We start from the raw sequence: 19,229 nt of genomic DNA on the forward strand, positions 1-19,229 counted from the left end.
ATATTTTTGTGTAATTTTATCCCTAACCTTAATTAAATGTCAGCTCTTTCACCCTGTTGCCATCGATGTTGACCTTCTAGCGTCAACATTTTGATTGGGAGTTAAGGTGCGTACACACGGTACGATATCTATGAACGATATCGTTCAACAATATATCATTTCATATAGTTAGTTTTTATGCAGTGAACGACCAACGATGCACTTTCCCGCATGAATGATAACGATATGTATGATCGTCCGTACATGCAGGCCAATCTGGACGATATCGGCAACTTTGCCTGGTCAGAGATGTGGCCGGAGGACTTCACTGAAAGATATCTTTAAAATCATTAGTGGTACAGATTGTACCGTGTGTATGCAGCTTAATAAACTGCATACCTGTTTACTTTCCCGAAATGTCTGGGAACCTCATGAATTTTGGGAATCCTCTGGGCACATCATCAGTCTCGCATCCCATTCTCTTCTTAGGGAAATGAAAAGGACGTGTGATGTGATGACGTCACTTTCAGCGAGTCGCGCCATTATAACAGCACAACGTGGGATGTGATGACGTCACTGTCAGCGAGTCGCGCCATTATAACAGCACCCCTCTGCGTGATATTACAATTTGCAGCTGATGGGGCTGTAGTGACGTAACCCCACTTGGCCCCCCAACAATGCCCACCTGTGGCACTCTCCAGAGGGGAAATGGGAAAAAAAACGTTGCCAGCATGTTTGTCGTACAGTATTGTAACAAATAGAATGTATGGGCATTGGGGGCGGGGAAGAGATTCCTGTTGCATCTGACGTCTACATTTGTACATTAATTACATTACTGATCTCATTTAGCATTTTACTACCTACAGTCTCTGTTGCCAGTAAAAACATTATTCATTCCTAGATTATGCAGCAAGGCAGCATTTAGGACCTCATTCAGAATCGGTCGAAGCGGCCGCTCGATCGTACGGGAAAAGGGGCCGGATATGCAAATGATTCCCTCGCAAGTTGCGTCCCTAAGTTCGGATCGGTAGCTGGCTGACCAAGGGGAGGAAGCAGCCGGAAGACAAAAAAATACGCCCCCTTCTCGTACGCATTACACGTCATCTCCGGGCATATAAGGATTAATCGAGACCATCGGGAACCATCGGAACTGGTCGTAGAGCTTAAGGTTGACCATACCCTCTCTTAAGCTCTACGATCATGTCAGTGTAAAAACCTCCCATGTCACATGTGCCATGACGCTACTTTGTTAATTATGCACTCCCATAATCCGTATGCACTCCCATAAAATGCCGTTCGCATAATTAGGCACGCTTGCGTTCGGATCTCCACTCCCCCGTTTTCAAGCACCTTCCCCTGTTATCACCCGCAAACGCCTCAATATGTCACTCAAACTACCGACCTGGCTGTGTTCAAGGAAAGAGAAATTTCTGATCGTAGCGGTTAGTTTGCGCACGTGCATTGTGAACTTTACGCATGTGCAGTATAGCGAACATCGGTGGCGTACGACCGTGCGGCCGCTTCGACCGACTCTGAATGAGGTCCTTAGTATGGAGTGAAGACATCATGTACTGTGTGTGCCTTGTTTCTACTTTAGCTTTAGAAAACAGATGCCTAAATAACACACATACTGTAAACTCATTCACACGTTACCTACTTCATGTCCTCTGTCTACAACTGATCAGGCTCCGTCTGCATTATCATATGATTAGTGGAAATGAGTAGTGCAGTTCCATTTCTATAAGCGGATTTAGGCCCTCATTCAGAGCCGTACGCTCTGAGCAGAGCGCACACCCTGAATGAGGGCCGCCCTCCATAAAAATGGAGCGTCCTCCTGGACGCTCGTATAGCTGTGGGTCACCACCCACAGCCAATACGAGCGTGCAGTTTGATGGCCGCGATGGTCGTGACCATCGCGACCATCGAAACTGCGAGCCGGAGCCTGCGGTTGAGGTTTTCAACCGCAAGGCCCGGAGTGATTTTGGCTCTATCAGAGCCAAAATCACTCCCACTGACATCACTAGTGATGTCAGTGGGCCGGCTTCTGACGGTAGGCGTTCCCTTGGGAACGCCCCCGTCAGGGAGGCATGCCCCCGGCACGCCCACCAAAGGGGGCGTGCTGTCAATCAACATCGACAGCACGCCCCCTTTGATCAGACACAACGAGCGAAGGAAAGTCCTTCGCTCGTCGCGTCTGGCGCATTTGCACGACGGAGCTCCCGCCGTCGTGCGCATGCGCAGTGCACAACATCGACCCACTTGCGAGCGGACAGCCGCTTGCGAGTGGGTCTGAATCAGGCCCTTAGTGTGAACCTCCCTTTATCTTTTACACAGTTTGTGTATGTGTGTGTGTGTGTGTATATATATATATATATATATATATATACACACACACATCAACATCGCCAGGTGTTTTATCAGTTGAGGGCCGATATCCATTTAGCAGCGAAAAGTTTTCAGACGCAAAAAAAACTTTTCTTTTTTTTTTCGTGGTATCTTATTAAACCTTGTTTTTTTACATCTGAAATATTTCTGTTTCTCTCACAAAAACACATAGGATCCGCGAAAAGTATTTTCACTGCGGTGTTCGGGAGAAAAATGGCTTCTTATCGTGGATTTGGTTTCGCCTGCCTGAGGCAGGTGAAATAAAATCCCTGATAAGTGCCGGCATCGGAGCTAATCTTAAAGCCCCGGGCAAGGTAATTAGCCGCGCTAAATGGATAAATAATCTGATATCTGTTTGTGTTAGTAAAATGGGAATGGCATTGCGGTAAATTGTTTTCTTTATTTTTAGAGATTGTTTTTATTCTTTTTTCAGTAGGCAGTGGCAATACCAAACGTTTTGCAAATCTAAAATAAAAACTCTAATCTGAAAGATCCCATATATTTATAGCCACAGTGACGGAGATTAAACTGTCAATACATTACTTTTACTCATTTAAAGAACATCGAGGCTGATTCAGAGGTTTAAGCAAACTCAATTGTTTGCGTAGAACTCCGATGTACGATGTAACTCTGCGCATGTGCAGATCTCTTTCTGCGAGCTTGCAGTGCCCGGATGCCGCAACCTGATTTACAGGTTGGGAGCTGCCTGGACAGCTGCTCCTGCAGGCTGGTTCGGCTGACCAGGCTGGTGATGTAATTAGGCCCCACCCCTTTCCCCGGAAAATACTGGTTTGCGGGTCTGCGAAGCGGAGGCGGGGCTAAATGACGTCAATCGAGCCGATAACTCCACCCCATCATCGCGGAACCGCAAATTCACCATTAAATCTCCCCATCCTGCCTGCTTCACTAGGAAGTGCGCAATATGCGGGAGATCTGCCTACACTTCTGCTGGTGTGGGGGGGCTACCCGAAAAATCGGGAGTCTACCGCGACTTCCGTGAGTGTAGGCAGGTATGCCATAGTTGAAAAGAAATATGCCCGTGCTCGGTTTTACCCATATCATACATGGTACCAGCAGCATGGCAATATTAATGCCACAAATATGTACAATACAGAAAAACTTTTGCTATCGGCGCTAACAATAATATAGTTCATGGAATGATAGCAAGACAAAGGTGCTAGTTTTCACTGACGTTTGTCCATGCTTGAAAATTGCTGTTTTAAAGTTATAAATGAAAACGCGTATTCTGAAACTATAAGTAAGGGTGATTATTTTTTTTTTGCTCTCTGTAGGTAATATCACAGCTGAAGATCCTTAGTAGGCTGGTAACTGCTGGCTCCAAGTTCGATAGAGAATTGTGGTCTAATGAACTATCGCCTGTCCTTAATCTGTGGAAGAAACTTAACCAGGTACTGTCACGTATAACTGCTAAATATGTCACATCTAATAGCAGAAGATGGAGGCGTAGAGGCATACTAGGGGAGGAGTGGGCAGTGTGGGGGGACTTTGTAAATGCATTTTAGCAAGATGATGGAACCAGTATCTAATGTGTAGTTTGTTGAATATACAGTATGTAGTCCAGGGGAGGCTGTTAGTGTATTGACCATGGTAACACATTTTTACCGGAGTCTCACTTGCCCATTCCAATAGCACAATTTTCCGGTCAGGAAAAATATAAATTTTGTATGATCATACAGATGTGTCCACATAAATACATCTATTCTCTGTGAGCTACAAGTCACGTTTCATATAATGCGTGACAGCCATGTGATTCTGTAGCGCAAAGCGTTTTTTCGTGTGACTATTTCCCTTCAAATGTGTCTTATTTGCACAGCGGTGCGAATAGGAAGCGCAAGCGGCTTCTGCTGATTAAAATGATATGCGGCGTGTCTCTATTCTGTGTGCACCTGCGGCTGTGTCTGCATGTGACATGCCACGTTACAGTGTCAGCGGTGCCGGCTAGCAGGGCTGTGTAACCACACAAGGAGGGTAGATGTGGGCACATCTGGAGTACAAAGCTATTGCCATTCAGTAAAGGGACCTGAAGAATATTTGTATCTTGTATGAGGAATAACTAGGCAAATTCTCAATTTATTTTTATTAACAACACAAAGACCTTTCATCTAGCTGCATATTGGATTTAAATATATTTTTTATTTTCTAGTCATTAAGGGCCTGATTTAGATGTCGACGCAGTGTTACTGACGCATGCAAGCAGTCAATGTTTTCAGCCTGCGCATGCATCTGAGTCGCACTGCGCATTGGTCCCAATGGTTACTGTCAAAAGATGCAGAAGAAATCTGGACGCAGAGAGAGGCGATGTCAGTGGGCGTTTCTGGGTGGTAACGGCGGTGTGGCTAACAGGCAGGTTTTTTTTACTGCAGTTGCACTAGAACTGGCAGCCATGTTCAGATGGAGATACTGCTCCTCAATACAACTGGTGCAGTCATCGATAGTGCGACCGATGGTGTATTTTAATACGCACAGCGGCAGATTAACGCCGCAGCTGATGGGAGTCTTTGTTGAGTTCCATCAGCCGCAAGATTAGCATAAAGGCTCTCGGTAAGAGACGCCGCAGTGGCTGCAATAGCATGCACCTCTGAATCTTTCCCTAAATTGGAAATGTTTTTGCCATGGAGTGCTCAGTGGGCTGGCTGTATGCTCTCAGGGCTCATTCAACTAGCTGCGAGTCACAGAATGTGCCGTTGTAACAAGGTGAAAACCCCTCGCAAGGGCAAATAGGGAGGAATTCAATTTGCTGCAATAACACGCTAATGTTTTTTGCACCCTTTGCGTAAGAATTCCGCTTATCATGTCTATGCGCGCACCCGTTTTTTCACGCAATTCAATCCCAAAAGTTACATAGCTGCAATCATGCACAAATTCTTCCTGCTTTTACCGGCGATAAGTACAGGTGACAATGAGGAAATCCGCCTGTACCCCAATATAGAAGTGTATTAGCGACCATAATAAAAGTATTTGGGGGTTTTAAATTGTTTCAAATGGCTGCTATATGCATGTTCCTAAAACAGCCAAATAATGATAGTAAGTAAGTGTATATTGGCAAAATAAATGTTCTTTGTAGAAGTGTATGTATGTATGTATGTATCATTAAAAGACACTTTTAAAAACCATCAAAATACACCTCTTAACACCCACCTGCAATATTAAATACACCTGTCCCACTTATACAGCACCCCCATATACCTGTCCACTCATACAGCACCCCCATATACTTGTCCTCATACAGCACCTCCATATACCTGTCCTACTCATACAGCACCCCCATATATATTTGTCCTACTCATACAGCACCCCCATATACCTGTCCCACTCATACAGCACCCCCATATACCTGTCCTCATACAGCACCCCCATATACTTGTCCTACTCATACAGCACCCCCATATATCTGTCCCACTCATACAGCACCCCCATATACCTGTCCTACTCATACAGCACCTCCATATACCTGTCCCACTCATACAGCACCCCCATATACCTGTCCACTCATACACCACCCCCATATACCTGTCCTCATACAGCACCCCCATATACCTGTCCCACTCATACAGCACCCCCATATACCTGTCCCACTCATACAGCACCCCTGTATACCTGTCCTACTCATACAGCACCCCCATATATCTGTCCTCATACAGCACCCCCATATATCTGTCCCACTCATACAGCATCCCCATATACCTGTCCCACTCATACACCACCCCCATATACCTGTCCTCATACAGCACCCCCATATACCTGTCCCACTCATACAGCACCCCCATATACCTGTCCCACTCATCCACACCCCCATATACCTGTCCCACTCATACAGCACCCCCATATATCTGTCCTCATACAGCACCCCCATATACCTGTCCTCATACAGCACCCCCATATATCTGTCCCACTCATACAGCACCCCCATATACCTGTCCCATTCATACAGCACCCCTATATACTTGTCCCACTCATACAGCACCCCCATATACCTGTCCACTCATACAGCACCCCCATATACATGTCCCACTCATACAGCACCCCCATATACCTGTCCCACTCATACAGCACCCACATATACCTGCCCACTCATACAGCACCCCCATATATCTGTCCCACTCATACAGCACCCCCATATACATGTCCCACTCATACAGCACCCCCATATACCTGTCCCACTCATACAGCACCCCCATATACCTGCCCACTCATACAGCACCCCCATATACCCTTCCCACAACAAATAACCCATTTTCCTGCACTTTATCTCCCCAAAAATGTCCTTATTGGTCAAATTAAGCTAAGTAAAAACTTATTTTTGCCTAATTAGTCACTAAGGAGGGTGTCCTAGTGGTGTCCTGACATTTTTAGCCAAAAATCTGGGGTTTGCATAACTTATCAGCTGCTCATGATGTGAAAATTTTTGCTGGAAAATAGTATTGAGAATTCGCACCCGTGAAAAGTCGCGGTTTATTGGATTGCGCGATATGTGTAAATCTGCACGATAAGCCCGTTTTCACAGTAAACCGGTTTATCGCGGCTGATTGACTTTCCCCTATGTGAACATGAATCTGTGGGTTTGGGGCTACCGTAAGTGCATCTTATACGTACTCTTATGTGTAGTGTGAGTCGGCTTGTGGCTAATCGATAGTGTTTTCTGGGTATGCTTATTGTAGGTCTTATGTCTCTATTGCTGGTCTGTAGGTTGCCCCATGCAGGTAAGTAAGGTGTAAATTCGTGGTTGATTGATGAATAGAGAGAGACAACAGTGTTTGAAGAAATTCAAATTTAAATACAGGGGTGTATTTATACACAGGGTGTGCAGTACACAGAAGCCCTGGGTCCAGGGGGGCCGACTCCGCACACCCTTTACCCATATACTCTTTATACTCACCTGCAGTGCCGGGCCGGCAATACAGAGCAGCAAGAATCACTGGGGAAAATGGCAGCGGCCATTTTCCCAGTGACTACCGCATGCGCAGTGCTGCTATCCCCAACAGAACGGCGCAGTTGGCATTTTCCTGGAGACTCGCCCATGTACAGTAGATTCTGGCACAAAGCCAAAATCTACTGCTGCACCACCCGCCGCGGCAGCACTAGAGAGAGGAGAGGGGGCCCGCACTGTCTGCACACAGGCCCTCTCCTCTCTTAAAACACCCCTGTTTAAATATGTAACATGACAGTGCAACGGTAAAAATGTATGATGAACTTAACATTATATGTAAGGAGGAGAGGGGATTAGACAAAGTACAGAATTACAAAGTCGGGTAAATTAATGACTAATGTATAATATAATTATACTTGCCTACTTTTGAAAAAGCATTTCAGGGAGATTGCGATAACACCACCTATGAGCGTGGTGGTAACGTGGGCGTGTACTGCTACATCTGAGAGGCGTGTCATAATACTGACTTACATCCACATGTAAATGAGCCCCAAAGCTGTCAGGAAGATCTATTCGTTGATGAAAACACACTGATACTTTTCAGAAAATACATGTAGCCATAGGGATCATTGGGCCTGATTCAGAGCCGCTCCTAAGCGGCTGCTCGTTCGCTCCGAGCGATGTTCGCACAACTGCGCATGCGTATGGGTTGTAATACGCATGCGCGAACCAGTCATTGCGGTCGGAAATTGTGTGCTCGCAAAATAGTGAATGCCTGCTAATTTGAGTGACAGGATGAGGCGTGTGTGGGTGGTAACAGGGGAAGGTGCTTGAAAACGGGGAGTGGAGATCCGAACGCAGGCTTGCCAAACGGTCAAAACTGGCGTATTAAGGGTGTGCATAATTAACAAAGCAGCGTCATCGGCCACGTCACTTGGTTGTCTTTTAGCCTGAACTGCTCGCATGATTGCGGTAGGAAAATCCAACCACAAGCACTGCGAGCAGTTCATACGCCTTTCGATTTACTTGATTAATCTAATAAATAGCGGAGATGACGTAGGATGCGAGCGACCAGGGGGCGTTTTTTTAAAAATAGCGAGCGCATGTTTCGTTTGCTCGTTCAGACATAGAGGCGTCAACAGACCGCAAAGAGCGAGCGCTCTATTTAAATATCCGGCCCCTTTTTCTGAACGAGCGAGCGCAAATAGCGTCCGGTTCTGAATCAGGCCCATTGTGCCTTATACCCAATGCAGGGAAATGATACTAATGATGATCCCATTTGAATGTATACTGTATATCGCTGTTCTTGTTATATATAACGGCTTCATAATGGGGGAAAGGTGCAATTAGGGAGATCGCTAGACTCTTCAGGGAGTCTCCCTGACAATCAGGGAGAGTTGGCAAGTATGAATATCATTTATGTAATGGAAAAAATTTATATTTTTGAATGAAGATATACATTGAAAAGAGATTGGAGGATGGTAGCAGTATTACAACAAAGATGGTAGATGGAAATGGGTCATAGAATAAAAATTCATAACTTTAAAAATGGAATAATAAAGTAGGAATAATACAAGTGTAGGAAATAGCAGACATTTCCTATAATGCAATTTGAATCTGTGATACACCTTGTGGTGCTGCAATTGAGTCCAAACATGTTTACACCACATGCGAGGGACTAAATGACATTAGCACTAACCCCAATTGCATTTCCTACTGTTTTTATTACTTTCTTGTTTCGTTTTATTTTCTGTTTTAACTTCATGTGAATTTCGATCTATGATCTGTGTTCTAATGCCCCATACAGCCACTATGCTGCATACACAAGCACAGGGAGAACATGCAAACTCTACGCAGAAAGTTTGAATTCTAATTAAACCTGATGCAGGAAATGGCTGCCTTATAAAAAAAACTATCGTTTGCGTTTGAAATATGAGTCGCACACACCGACACTGCCGACGTCAGAGCGTTTTTTTTTAAAGAATATCTGCGCAGGCATCTATATCGTACTGCACAGGCATCCAGATAGTTCACGTATAGAGTCAGAAATGTGATAATGGCGCGCGGTCTCAGTAATGTCTTGAAAATGTTTTGGGCGGGTACGGGGGGTGGCTTAGCTGACGCACGGAGATGGGTGTGTCACTGAAAACGATTGCGTACAGGGATGCACAGCCACTCACATAGGAAGCCGTATTCGCACAAACACTTGTTTGATGGTTTTGATGGTGCAACCGATGATCTACGGACACTGAAAGTGGGCGTCTCAGCCTTTGCACCTTCAGACGCACGGATGTACACTAGAAAGCTTTACGGGCGCGAATGTGGCTGCATCCAGCCCAGGATCGCCCGTTATTGTGATTTGTAAGCAACATTAAATCTACCAGCAAGGTATATGCCACAAATTTATACTTGGCAGAAAAAAGAAGGGACCTTATTGATGCAATCTAAACTTTGCTCCCTCACTGTAAGCACAGCCCTGGACAACGTGCTGTGAGCCCAGTGTCATACACCTAGCCTCAATACGCTATGCGGCGCGTGACGTCTGATGCGAGTGAGCTGCCAGGTCCACAAATTAAACTGATACGCGACACTTGTATATCTGTGTCTGACCGAATCTGTACACGAAGCACAACGGAACTTGACGTGGAAAAAAGTTGCGGCCGCTGCATCGTAGCACTTGGTATACAGATTGAGACTCAGTCGCACACAAGCGTTGGCATATCAAATCAATCAGTGCAGTCTCCCGAAGTGGTTTGCGAATAAGATAAATGTTTGTGGCGAGAAAGACCCAAAAAAGACTCGGTGTAAGCCCGATTTGCACTGGATCTGGCGCGCTGGGAAGGACTGTTTGGCACACCTACGATAGTGTATGTGTACACATCTGTAATTACTGCCATTAAACCTATTTTTCCCTAGTTACTGTATTCGTGTGTCGCCCCGCTTCTAATACCCATTAAACCGTTTTTGCAGAGATTCGCTTTAAGGAGCTAATTGTTGTGTTTGTAGAATTTTTGTATCACTTCTCTCTAGTAATCAGTGCGTCACTGGTAAAATGTTAAATACTTAAAGAGGTTGATTAATATAGAGAACTGTCAAAGGCTTTTAGAAATCATGAATATTCTGTGAGCAACAGCAACTATTTACTCGTTGGAATAGAGCCTGGAAAGAGGATGTAGTCGTATAATTCACTTAGCTGTCTATAATATGAAGCACCATAAATTGGGTATTGCAAAGAGAAGATCACAGTTTGGCTCTTGGAGATGTAAGGAAGCGACGTTCTGCAGCAAAACACTGCCAGTGCTGTTAGATGTACTGCAGGGTTACAGATGTGTCCCTCATACCCATAGCGTCATTATGCCATGCGGAGCAAAGCACCCTGGTGCAACTGAGATACTCCAAAGTGGTTAATATTTCACAAAGTACTTTTTTGTAACCTCATAGCTGCATACAAAGCCGCTAACAGTGTACACGAGACTCTAGTTTGTGACTTCTGCCGCAAAGGAATTGGTACAACTTGTGTACAATGTCACAGATTCAGCATAATGGAATGAGGAGGGAGGAGCAGCTGCAGACACTCGTATCGGGACCCTTTTTACACTGATTTGCTTCAATCAAAAGCGGAAAGTCCAAAATTTATCGCCGATGACGTCATTTTCGCCATTTTCACTTATCCCCATATTCAATTTCAAAGACTTTTCGTAAGTGCTAAAAGTCTTTGTCACTAAACGGGGATAAGTTTTCGCCATAGATTAGGTGGCGAAAAAAGTGCAGAATTGGGGTTTTGGGGTGCAGACTTTAAAAAAGTACCCTGCAGCCCTTGGAATGTCTCATAAAAGTTATGTGTAAAAAAAAAAATTAAAAAGTAGCATAGGACACCCCAAAATAAGTGGTATTGTTTTGAGGGCGAAAAAAAAAAAAGTTGGGGGACAAACTTAAAAACTAGAGACATTGACTCCAAGTGTGCGGCAGGTGTTTTCTAGAATGCAGTTGGTTACACAGGTGGATTTTTGAAGAATTTTTAAAGTTCACTTTAGGGACTTCAAAATATGCTTGCACCCATTTTCATGTACCTCAAATTTGTAAAAAAATGGTGCTAAATGCTATTCTTCACTACTTATTCAAAGACGCATAAAAGCACCTGCCGACAAATACCTTCAGCTGGCTAATTCGGGGGTGCCCATAGTGATCCACCATGTCAGACCTTCTTTTGGGGGGTAACAGGCTGATTTCCCCAAAAAGTGACAGGACTGTTCGCTACTTACCTGTCCGCCGGGTCCCGTTTTCGCCAAATCCTAATTGAATACGGGTATACGTGGGCACGCACCCGATACTTTATCCCCAGGAAAAATGGCGATGATGGCGAAAAGTTCGACCTCTGACTTTTCGTCTCTAATTGAATATGGCCCATAGTCTCACAGAGATGTACAATTACCGCAAGCCCGAGTCGTCAGTGCGCTAGCAATGTCTTTTATGTGCCTCTATTTTTATCGTTGCAAGTTTTTTGAAAAAAGGACTCTTTCCACAACTAAGTTCCAAGGACTAGATCGCAGGTGTAAGGACACATCTGTAAATGTGTGTTTGTATAGACCACATGTATTACAGTATTACATGTACTGTAGTGGAAGCAGGCACTTTGTAGGCTATACCAGTTGTAATAAGAAATCAGTCCACAGGGGCTAGTGACATAAAGCACTATGGGGGCATATAATGAAGTAAATTGCTATAGAAGTTAAATATTTTCGAGAAAAAAAAATAGCTTAATATTTTGTGATTTTTAATTAGGGCTCTTGTCATTTTGACATAAAAATCTAAAGCCAGGTAACCATACTTGCCTACTTTTGAAAAATACTTTCAGGGAGATTGCAGCAGAATGCGCCGCTGAGGGGGCGTGGCTAGCTCCACCCATGGGTGTATATATTCCTATAAACTGACACCCTAGCTCCCCCACTGACATTAATGTATCTCTGCCCTACACATTCACATTACTAGATGCCCTACACACACATTCATATATTAACAACCACACATACATTCACACACATACATTCACACACACACACACATACATTCACACACTCACACATACATTCACACACATACATTCACACACACACACACACACATACATTCACACACTCACACATACATTCACACACACATACATTCACACACACACTCACACATACATTCACATTCACACACTCGCACACACATTCACACACACACTCACACACATACATTCACACTCACACACATACATTCACACTCACACATACATTCACATTCACACACTCGCACATACATTCACACACACACACACATACATTCACACACATACATTCACACACACACTCACACATACATTCACATTCACACACTCGCACATACATTCACACACACACACACATTCTCACACACACATACATTCACACACTCACACACAGGTTAGTGCACTCACCCGAGGACCAGACACTTCTGCAGCCTCTCCCCCGAACAGCGCTGTCTCCGCCAGACCAGAGCTTCTCTCTGCAGCTCCAACAGGACTCCTCCACCATGTCTCAGTCAGCGCGGCTCCCATGTGCAGGTAGGAGAGGGGGAGAGATCCGCTGCTACGGCCACTGCCGCTGGAGCTAGAGACTGGTGTGTGGTCTGAGTCTTCATGCGGCTGCAGTGCTCACAGATACTCGACACCTGCGCTGCTACCAGGCTCCGCCCACCACTGCTGTCACGCCCAAGCACACTGTGTGTGCACGCTTCTCACTAGAGCCGGCCACCGCTACCCACAACCCCGCGGTGGCCGGCCTTTAAGTAAAATGTTGTGCTGTCATGATGTCCCCCCACAGGTCCCGCCCCCAAACCGGCAGTTGAAGTACACTAAAATTGGGAGGGTAGGCAACTATGCACCTGTGACCCACATTCTAAAATCCGTCCCATGCTCCTTTTAGGTACCAAATACAGTGACTTGCTTTAGGGACCTCTTTCCACGCCTCCTGTTTAATTTGGCTTCATCATGAGTTTGAAGACATTTTAGGGATATTGTGAGTATTCAAAGCGTATCTTCCAAGCTGTCAGTCACACTGAGCCTGCTGTGTTAGAGAACCATCTAACATAGCAACGTCCTCTTCTGGATTGAGAGAGAGCATGGTGAAAGTATTTGGTTAACTGTAAATGGGGTAATAGTTACTTTTGGTTTGTGCAGGGACGCAGGGTGGGGGGGAAGGGCAGGTACTAATTACCCGGGCCCAGGCTTGTTGCAGAGGCCTTGGTCCGTTCGTAAAAACTAAATTTTGTGAATTTGATACAATACATAGATAATGTTAATACACGATATACAATGCAGGAATCATTTTAGTACAAGGAGCAATTCTAGTGACCTTTATACTATACAGCAAACATTCTTATGACCCCTTACACAATATGTAATGCATTCTACTAACCCCAATACAGTACATAGACCAATCTAGTGTCACAGAGCTGGTAAAATAAGTATTGAACACATCAACATCAATATATATGTAATGGGGCTATTGTAATGGAATTTTCCCCAAATGTCAGCAATATGCAATATGCAATCCACACATGCAAAGAAATCAAACCATAGATGTCCATAAATTAAGTTATGTGTAATAATGTGAAATGACACAGGGTAAAAGTATTGAACACGCTTACTGAAATCTGTTTAATACTTTGTACAAAAGCCTTTGTTGGTAATGACAGCTTCAAGACGCCTCCTGTATGGAGAAACTAGTCGCATGCATTGCTCAGGTGTAATTTTGGCCCATTTTCCACACAAACAATCTTCAAATCTTGAAGGTTCCGTGGGCTTCTTCTATGAACTCTGATCTTTAGTTCTGTCCATAGATTTTCGATTAGATTCAAGTCAGGTGATTGGCTAGGCCATTCTAGCAGCTTTATTTTCTATCTCTGAAACCAATTGAGTGTGGCCTTGGCTGTGTGTTTAGGATCATTGTCTTACTGAAATGTCCACCCTCGTTTCATCTTCAGCATCCTGATAGATGGCAGCAGATGTTTATCAAGAATGTCTCGCTACATTTTTCCATTCCTTCAATCACATGAAGTATGCCAGTACCGTATTCTGGAAAACAGCCACACACCATGATGTTCCCACCTACAAACTTTACTGTTGTCATGGTGTTTTTGGGATGATGTGCAGTGCCATTTCTCCTCCAAACATGGTGTGTATTATGGCATCCAAAGAGTTCTATTTTGGTCTCATCTGCCCAGACTATATTCTCCCAGTATTTCACAGGCTTGTCCAAATGTTGTGCAGCAAAATTTAAACAAGCTTCAACATGCTTTTTCTTCATCAGTGGAGTCTTGTGTGGTGAGCGTGCATACAGGCCATGGCGATTGAGTGCATTACTTATTGTTTTCTTTGAAACAGTTGTACCTGCTAATTCCAGGTCTTTCTGAAGCTCTCCCCAAGTAGTCTTTGGCTCTTGGACAACTCCTTTAATAATTATTTTCACTCCTCTGTCAGAAATCTTGCAAGGAGCACCTGATCGTGTCTGATTATGGTGAAATGATGTTCTTTCCACTTCCGGATTATGGCCCCAACAGTGCTTACTGCAACATTCAGAAGTTTATAAATCCTTATATAACCAATGCCATCAGTATGTTTTGCAACAATAAGGTTGTGAAGGTCTTGAGAGAGCTCTTTACTTTTACCCATCATGAGATGTTTCTTGTGTGGCACCTTGGCCATCATTTGGGACTGACCCAGCTTATATTAATTTGCACTGACAAGTGGCAGGATTGTTTTCTAACTACTGATAGATTTCAGCTGGTGTCTTGGCTTTCCATGCCTTTTTGCACCTCCCTTTCTTCATGTGTTCAATTCTTTTTCCCTGTGTCATTTCACATTATTACACATAACTTCATTTATGGACATCTATGGTTTGCTTTATTTGCATGTGTGAATTGCATGGGTTGTTGCTTACATTTGGTAAAAAAATTCTTCATTACAATAGCCCCATTACAAATATATTTACTGAGAATAATGTTGATGTGTTCAATACTTATTTTACCCACTGTATACAATACAGGAAGCATTCAAGTAAGCTCTATACAATACAGAGATCATTCTAGTGATCTCTATACAATACAGTGAATATTCTGACATTGATACATTGCATATAGCATTTTAGGGACTTCTATACAAAGAGCATCTGCAGCAAGTAATATGCTGTAGAATGCAGAGTGCATTTCAGAGCCAGTACAGAGAGTTTCTTGTGACTACTAGCCTAAACACAAAGCATACTAGTGACTAATCTTCATTACCTGTTTGGGAGACCTCAATAAAATGTAGGTCCCTCAACTCCTTTACAATTTAGTTTTCTCAAATCTTTATAGCTTCTCTGCCTTTCCCTTAAATCTCTATTGATGTTACAATGTAGGAATTTTAAATATCTAGTAGCTTTATAATGCAGGTCACCCTTAATCTCTGGTGACTAACACCTACGCTATTTAGTCGCTTTAATTTACAGATGTTTGTCACTGGCGGCTTTATAATGTAAATTTCTGTAATCTTTTTTATTATTATACATAAAACCCCAGACTTCTTTTGATAAACCACCGAACACCCCCCTTCCTCCCCCCTCAACCCTATAGCGATGCCAGAGCATATAAATATTCCCGGTTGCCCCTTGCGTTCTCTTGGTGCACTGGAGATGAAGCTTCTTTGTGCTAGCATGCAACCAGGATGTAGTGAATTGGCCAGCGCACGGGACATCGGCACCGGAAATCCGACAACAATTGAGATTGCGACGCCGGCATCCTGAGGTTAGCGGGCCGGGTTAGCTTTTAGCCAGTGGAGGAGGGGGGGTTAGGTTTATGCACCACGGGGGGGTTAGGGTTAGGCTGCGGATAGGGTGGGTTAGGTTTAGGCACTACCAGGAGAGGGTTAGAGTTAGGCATTAAGAGGGGAGGGTTAAGTTTAGGCACTAACGGGGAGGGTTAGGATGCAGGAAGGAAGGGTTAGAGCTAGGGGGTGAAGAGGGAGGGTAAGTCGGGATTTTGAGTATCGGGATACCGCTGTTGGTGTTTGACAGCCGCCATCCCGACTGCCGGTATCCCATACCCAACCCCATGCAACCATATGAGTGTGATTCTGCTTGCAGTATAGGTGGATAATGTTTCACCAGAATAGTGTGCAGAATTCCAGACACTTTGATTGGTGAATGGCCAGCACCATATACCAATCAGCATGCTAGGAGCCATGTTCTGGCTCTATTCACCTAGCTGCATACTAGTTACAGTCCTTTGTATGACAGGAGTTATCATAGCCAGTAACTGTGTGTCTGCACTATTCATAGCCCAATGACGGAAAGGAAGGAATCCACATTAGCTCTTAGCTGTTAAAATATTTTAACTTAAACACTATCAGAACGGCTGGGTGATATCTCCTTACCACTAACCCAGTCTGTCCCAGAATATAAGTACTGTACTCCAGCTATTTCATGCAAATTGACATACAGTATATATTAATAGCGGCTTTACTTGCTTCTTACATTATGCTGAAATAAGAAATGAAACACTTTACAAGAATATAAAGAGGACTGTCCTCTGAAAATCAACAGACATGGGAGCCCTAGGTGTAATGTGCCATTGATTTAGGAAATGTAAAATGATCAGGACAAGTCTACTGCAGAGCACAATATTGTAGCTCTCTCTGCAGTAACACATAGACGTACTTTCTCAGCAAGGATGTGATTCAGATTAGAGACAGTAGTTATGTTATCTCATGGTGTCACTACTCGTAAATGGGATTTTGGTGTAGAGGAAAATGCCATCAGCAAGAAATAACATTGTGCGATTACTCATTAACGGGTGAGATATATATAATTTCACTCAGGAAACAGGTTTTCAGTTGATGAATATGAGTAGAAGGTCGCTGTATGCCCCTTGTTTGGACATGTATGGTAACATGAAATAATAGACATGTGGTAAAAATTTTCAGTATATACGCTGTATGTAATAAGAAAGAACTAGAAATACAATAGTATATGTGTGTGTGTGTGTGTGTGTGTGTATATATATATATATATATATATATATATGTATATATATATATAAAATCAAAGATAGAAAAGGTGCTCCAAAAAATGTAGTTACAAAATGGACCATCCTATAAACATCCAAATGGGCAACTGTGGGAAAACTATGATTCTTTTTTGAATGTCAGTCAGTCTTCTTTTTTTAGGATAAAATAAAGTCCTCCTTTAAATGGGCCAGATTCAGATGAAATCTTCCTTTTGTGAGAATAACCACCAGGACTCCTCAATATGAAGAAGGATGCCAGTAGATCAATTTTCCAAGGGACTATTCCTTTCTTTGGGTTGTACTAAAACACAACCTCACACCAGAAATCACCCAGACAGAAAGGCCCAGAGGCCAAAATTAGTAGAATTAAAAGTATTTATTTGTACATAAATGTTTTAAAACATACGAAATCAGCTTACATTTGATATTTTCCCTTTTGGTGAATGCTCACCCACAGGGATAAGAAACAATTCATCCAACCATGTGACATGGTTGGTTGAATTGTTTCATATCAGTGTGCAACTTACTCCAGGGTTAAGTCAGAACCCTACGACCAGCTTTGTTCGTGTCTATTCACCTTCCATTTATATTAACAATTTGTGACTACTTGCAAACAGCACGCCCTTAGCCTACTTTTTTCACGTCTACACACCCACTGTCTGACTGCTCACCCGTCCGAAAACACGTGCATGCACACTGAATATAAATTGCAATTAGCTGCTGAAAATAGCATTTGTATATTGCATTTATTGCTAACTCTTAATAAAGCCCATAATGACACCTATTAAACCAGAGAATGTTTGGTCTCCTGTTTTATATTGTATGCTGAAATAATGCAGGCACATTTATTGTGATTGGTTTTGCTACTGAATAATATAATTAAAGGGTGTAGTTATCTGTTTATCGTCAATGAATTCCTGTACAGTATATTGTTCTATAATTAATAGCAGACTTTCTCTTAACAAAATTTAAGTAAGTATGATATCGCTGCAGTGCACTTTTTTTTTTATTAGAGTCTGAAAATGGGGCAATGAGAGTTTGTCTATTACTGAGTCATATTACAATTAATTAAACTGCATGTTTGTGACTTTATTTTGAGTCACTTGTAGAAATAATGGAGTAAAAATTATGTTAAATTAAATGCAGCTATAGAAGATATTTTCTCATTGTCCTGTAATATAGATTGTAAACTTGCGAGCAGGGCCCTCTTACCTATTTGTCTGTTATTGCCCAGTCTTGTTTTATTACGGTTTGTTCCCAATTGTAAAGCTGTGCCCATAAAATATTCCTCTGGACTGCTCTGGAGCATCTCTCTAGCAACGGCCTCCTTCCTGTTCATAGGTCCTGCATCTATTCGTGTTCGAGAGTGGAGTATTTGTGTCCTGCCAACATATTCTTGTTAGCATACAGAGAGAGAGACATATGTTTTGTAAAACATTTTATATATATATATATATATATATATATAAAAATGAACAAAGGGGGTGCACTCTCCAGTCTTCTAAAATTAGTTTTTATTTCATCTTTTTAAAAAAATTTGACAGCATCATAGTAAAGCTCCGACGTTTCGGTCCTAGCCATGGACCTTTGTCAAGGTACCTTTGTCACCCCAGCAATTGGATTTTCAGACGTGAGTGTGGACTAATACTGGACTATATATATAATATATATATATATATATATATATATATATATATAAAAATATAATTTTTTTGTATTTATATAATTATTTAAAGCTAAACTACATGCCCCAACCTGCTAAAATGTAATCTGGTATATATTAGATGGCATGTAGTCACTATGTCGATGTTGAGTATCTCAACAGGTTCAGAATGACAACATTTTCGTTCTTATTGATGCTTTTATTATCTGGACATTGACAAAATATCGATATATTCAAAATGTTGACATTACA

At 42.9% G+C, this 19,229-nt stretch overlaps 1 protein-coding gene across 2 annotated transcripts in view; it reads left to right on the top strand.

Annotated features, from left to right (window-relative positions):
• The window catches only part of DYNC2H1 (dynein cytoplasmic 2 heavy chain 1), a 480,449-nt gene that overhangs the window by 361,471 nt on the left and 99,749 nt on the right, over positions 1–19,229 (top strand). For both annotated transcript variants that reach the window (XM_088456705.1, XM_088456706.1), the window contains one exon: positions 3,657–3,773. In XM_088456705.1, the coding sequence (XP_088312831.1) occupies positions 3,657–3,773 (117 nt within the window). The remainder of the gene's footprint in view (positions 1–3,656; positions 3,774–19,229) is intronic.

The sequence above is a fragment of the Taudactylus pleione genome, unplaced genomic scaffold (assembly GCF_031769625.1).
Source record: "Taudactylus pleione unplaced genomic scaffold, aTauple2 ptg000711l, whole genome shotgun sequence".
NCBI classification, from domain to species: Eukaryota; Metazoa; Chordata; class Amphibia; order Anura; family Myobatrachidae; genus Taudactylus; species Taudactylus pleione.